At 41.6% G+C, this 5,549-nt stretch overlaps 1 protein-coding gene across 1 annotated transcript; it reads left to right on the plus strand.

Annotated features, from left to right (window-relative positions):
* Positions 1 to 4,922: 4,922 nt before the first annotated feature.
* LOC121138105 (zinc finger protein 431-like) lies at positions 4,923 to 5,281 on the plus strand (the record flags this gene model as incomplete). The annotated part of the gene is made up of 2 exons (XM_040740919.1): positions 4,923 to 5,049; positions 5,217 to 5,281. Coding segments are annotated over 2 exons (192 nt in total), but the record flags the coding sequence as incomplete, so codon positions are not given.
* Between the last annotated feature and the right edge of the window lie 268 nt (positions 5,282 to 5,549).

Here is a 5,549-nt window from a genome sequence, read left to right on the forward strand (position 1 = left end):
GCCGCGGTTACTGCTTCGGTTACCGCCTCGGCCCTTGCACTTTCTGCCACTGTGCAGACAACTCAAACCATTAATGAACTATAGGCCACTGTGACCATGGTCCTAGATAAACAGGCCACTGCCAATTCTCAGATACAAGGAGGCCTGATGTTGGTAAACCAACAGATTAATTTGGTTCAGGAGCAATTGGATATATTGTGGCAGATGGCCCAATTGGGATGTGAACAAAAGTTGCCTGGCCTTTGTGTCACTTCAGTACAATATGAGAATTTTACAAGAGCAGCTAACCTGTCACAAGCTCTGTCTCAACATTTATTACAGAATTGGACTTTTGAGTTTGAGCAGACACTCCGTGAGTTGAGAATGGCGATCCTGCAAGTGAATTCGACGCATCTGGATCTTTCTCTGATGGAAGGCCTCTCCTCCTGGATTTCATCTGCATTTTCTTATTTTAAGGAATGGGTGGGGGTAGGATCATTTAGCCTAGTTCTCTGCTGTGGAATAGTGTTGATGCTTTGGATGGTGTGTAAGCTCAGAGCCCAAACAAAAGAGACAAAGTGGTGGTGGCACAAGCACTTGCTGCCTTAGAACACGGAGCCTCCCCTGACATTTGGTTAACCATGTTAAAGCAATAGGTCGCTGGCCTCCCAGCTCTTGCACCCCACGAGGCTAGTCTCATTGCACGGGATAGAGTGGGTAGGCTTCAGCAGCACAAGGAGTTGCAAGGCTAAGCACTGCACAGGAGAGGTCTGCGGTATAACGACTTTCTCCTGGGAGATAAGTCATCTTGCATGAAGGTTCTATGTCATGATCTCCTTCCCCCAGAAAAACGACATCGGACTGGTCAGGGCTCTCTCTGGGGATAAGACCCTGGAGAGGAGCTTTGTACATGTTCCGAATTTGCACATGGGGATTTGACCTCTATCTCCACTCCAAAGTTGTGGGTGTCCTATTGCTTCAAAAATAAATGAATAGGGGGAGATGTGAGGAGCCGCCCTCGCTATCGCTATTGCCGTTAGAAGATGGCACTGACATCTGCTGTCAGTTGGAGTTAACCGTTAGAAGATGGCGCTGACATCTGCTGTCAGTTGGAGTTAACCGTTTAAGCTGTGCCTCTCCCGTGGCGTCATCTGGGGTGATGTGCAAACCACCAATCCCGGCTCTACACGTCTCACTCGGAGCTCCTAGGCTTATATAAGGGGCTGGGTTTCTTAGCTTGGGGTCTCCCTCTAAGAAGCTGATCATCTATCTCTCAAGATGCATTAAAGCTTTACTGCAGAAGGATCCGAGTGTTCTGCGTCGTTCTTGCTGGCGAGACGGTAGCGCGGGACACAAATCCACTTAGTTCCCTTTTAAAAGGGCCCTTCCCACCTACCACCTCTCTCTCTCCTCCTCTATTTGTCTGTTCCTCTCCCCCTCCCTTCCTCCCTCTCTCTGTCTCCCTCTGTCTCTCTCTGTCCTCCCTCTCTCTGCTTCTCTGTCCCCCATCTTTCTCTACCTCTCTCTCCTGTGTTACCATTCCTATCACAGAGGCCAGTCTCCCCTCTCCCCTTTGCATTTTTCCCACACACTTTACCCAATAAAAGTCAAATGGCATCCTTCTCTCACATGATACATTCTTAAAGTGCAAAAGTATTTTCTTTCACATTCCTCATCATATGTGGTAACATCAATTTAGAGTTATGTTTGTACACAATCACCACCTGGATATATAATTTTTGTTTTTGTTTCTAAATAAAATAAAATAAATAAATAGTAGCATTCATGTCTCAAGAATCTGACATGAGTTTTAGGAATAAAACTCCCAATGCACCCAAGCTGTCACCCCGTCTTCTGTCAGGAGAAAAATATATCATCTTGTTTGTGATCTGGTTCATGCATTTCTCTCATGGTTGTCGGAGGTGCCTGTGACTACCAGGTAAAAAGTAGACTCAGTTCTTGCTAACAAGAAGACACCGAAGGAACATCTTTTTTGTTGTTGTTGTTTCTTTTTGTTTTTGTTTTGTTTGTTTGTTAGGTTTGTGTTTCTCTGTGACTTTAGAGGCTGTCCTGGATCTATCTCTTGTATACCAGCTGGTCTTGAACTAACAGAGATCCACCTGCATCTGCTTCCTGAGGGCTGGAGTTCAAGGTGTGTGCGAAGACTGCCTGGCACAAACACCTTCTTTTGTGTCCTAAACATCTCTCTCTATTTTTTAATATCCTGGCACCCTTTCATCTGTTGAATAATAAATGCATTCCAGCCCAAATTGTGCAATTGTCTGTGCAAGCTCAGAACATTGTGTGGAGGAGGAAGAAGAGGATGAACCTGTGAAGTGCAGGAACGAGCTTCGTTATCTCCCAGACACAGGGGTTGAGTGATGTTGAAATTCATGCCTCTGCAGATCTCTAAAATGTCTGGATCTGGAGAAGAAGCCATGGCCATGGACCCCTATGCTGTGTCTTTAAGCACACTCTAACTTTTAAGGAAGAGCTCTTGTCACTCCAGCCTTGCCAGATAATTAGGGACACCAGGCCAACCTACCAGTCACAAGTCTTGCAGGACCCTTCCAGTGGATTGAATTCTGTGCTATGAGTGCTGTTGTAGGGGATTGTGAGGGTGGCATTGATGAGAGTAGAAGTCAGAGCATGGTCACTGAGGGAATGCTATCCCAAGATGGGGAGGTTGGAATGAGGAGGCATGGAAGATAGTGTGGCAGGCCCTCCCGGAGCTTAAGTGGGAACCTGCAGCCAGAACTAGTGCTCTTTGAGGTCCCATATGACCTTAGAAACTCTCCAGATCCTGGTGCTGGCCTATGAATACTTCACTCTGTGGGCTGATTCTGCATAAAGCATTTCTATCATCGAGCTTTTGTGGAAACATCTTTGTATTCAATGCCAATGGGTTTTTGGTGCATATGGAAGGCAAAATGCCAAACTAGGAACAGACATGTTTCTCTAGTATCTTCTAGAAGTCCTGCACTTTACATTTAACATTTAGTTGTAAGATCCATTTGGAGTTAAGTTTGTGCATGGTGTAAATGGCATACTTTTTCTTTCTTCTTTAAATATTTATTTATTTTGGTTTTTTGAGACAGGATTTTTCTGTATAGCTTTGGACACTGATCTGGAACTTGCTCTGTAGATCAGGCTACCCCAAACTCATAGAGATTTGCCTCATATGTCTCCTTATTGCTGGGATTAAAGGCATGTGTCAGCAAAGACACCCCTAAATAGAGGCATACCACTACTAAGCTGTGATGTGGAAGGGTAGAATTCTTGATATAAAGGTTTTACCAAGTCTTAGGGAGAGGTTAGTCACAGAAAATAAAATTTAGCTGAGGGAGTGCTGCCACTAAACGAACCCAAAGAGAAGTATATGCTCAGAAGACATGATAGAGATTAGGATGCTAAAATACACATATGTTCTCCAGGATTATCCAGATATTTGACTCCAAACTATGACAAAGGAGAAATCTCAGATTTATAAGCAGCCCCTAAACCCTTCCCCATATCACAGAACAGGGCTTTTACAAGGGTCTCAAGGGGGCATTACTGTGTCACAGTTAACATCAGGGTTTGGTGTTCCAAAAACGTACAGTTTTAATCTGAAAAATCTTATAGTTCAGCCAGATTGGCGAGATGAAATCAGGTGACAACTGTTTGCAAAGGAAAACAGTGGTGCATTGAGAGTTGAATTGAGCAAGAAAGACATTCTGGATAGGTCTTCACTCAAGGAGAAGGAATATAGCTCCTTCAAAAACCATGGAACATGCTTGGCAGAGCCAGTAACAGCCTGGGGCCTAGCCCTAGGAATTTTCCATCAGGTTCTGAGGTATTGAGGATAAAATAGAGGTTCTCCATTAAAACTGGGAAGGTGCTTGGGAGAGAATGTAATGGTCTGGAGCCAGGGCCTTTGTGGAGAAGTTTCTTCAGAATCTGAGAACACAACTCTTCCCAACACATGGAGCTGTGGTTTTAGGTCAAAAAGACATTGTGGGCTTAGTCAGTAATGGTCTTGGGATGCCCAGTGTTCCCTTCATGCTGTATTGTTTCAGTCGCCTTCTCCTTTGTTGGTTCCATTACATGATTCTTTCTGCTGACTTCCTATTTCCCCCTGGAAGCTATGACTTTTTGTTGTTGTTGTTTTCCTGTCACTATGAGTCTTTAAACCGACCACACTATGTCAATGTGTGTAATATATTTTTGTAATTCTCTTGAGAATTACATGTGTTTCCATTTTGCGTATAGATTTTGAATAAGATATCATATCTTATGATGTTGGGAATTTTATTCATATTTTATTAATTTAATCTTGAAACTTTTCATTATATGGTATCTTAATATTGAGGCATCAAGTTTCCAATGATTATTTACATCTTAATTTATGTAGGCTATTTTATTCTGGGTGTTTTTAATCCATGAAAGACTTTTAATATTTTGCCAAAAAAGGATGAAGGGACCTGGCTAGTGGCTCAGTACATATTCTTCTTAGGAATATCTTGTGTTCAGTTCCCAACACCCATGTTTGAAGTCTCATTACATCCTGCTATTACAGATCTAGGGTGTCTGACTTCCTCATCTCTGACATGTCACATGTACATACTTGGAAAACCCCTCTCAGACAAAAATTGCATGTACAAAAAAATTGGGATAAAGTTGTTTTCCAAATCCTTGTTATTTACAAAGGAGACCAAAAGACATTTCTTTGGATGCATAATACAAATCATACACTATTTTTTTAAATTTAGTTTTCAGTTTACATACCAACCCCCGTTAACATCACTCCCCATCTCCTGTCCCCAATCTCTCTCTCTTCCCATCCACTATCCACTCCTCTGAGGAGTTAAGGTCTTCTTTCAGGAGTAAACAAAGTCAAAAACATATGCAGTTCAAATGTCAGTATCACACTTTCTGTTTTCCACATGCATGGATTATTTTAGCATTCAGTGACCTATGATGATGTGCACATTACCTTTACTCAGGAGGAGTGGGCTTTGCTGGATGCTTCCCAGAAAAGCTTCTACAATGATGTGATGCTGGAGACCTACAGGAACCTCTCTGCCATAGGTAAGACTGAATTTTCCTTCATTGTTGTTGATACTCATCTGTAAATATTATTGAGAAAAAATGTAAAATTATGTGAATAAAGCATAGTTCTAGTGGTCATTGAAGGTATTTCCTTAAATTTTATATAGATTTCATTCATATATTGTATATTTTCTGTTATATTTTAGGCTACAGATGGGAAGACCATTATATTGAAGAACATAGTCAAAGCTCTAGAAGACATGGAAGGTAATTTTCTTATTCAGGTTCATAAAATTTACTTCTGATGAAATTTTAATGTGTCCTGGAAGTTTTAAAGAGAAGCAACTATTTAAATAAGCACAACTTAAAGTTAATTAATGATTCTTAATGTCTCACCAAACACATACCTTAGTGTCAGGTATCTACTCTGTGTTTCCAAGGCATTCCTCTGAAAAAAGAAGACAAAAAAATGCTTTAAAAGATACGATCATTTTCAATGTTGTAAAAATTCCAGTTCACTTAGTTCTATACCACTCAGA

This window comes from Mesocricetus auratus, unplaced genomic scaffold (genome assembly GCF_017639785.1).
Source record: "Mesocricetus auratus isolate SY011 unplaced genomic scaffold, BCM_Maur_2.0 contig_5135_pilon_obj, whole genome shotgun sequence".
Taxonomy (NCBI): Eukaryota; Metazoa; Chordata; class Mammalia; order Rodentia; family Cricetidae; genus Mesocricetus; species Mesocricetus auratus.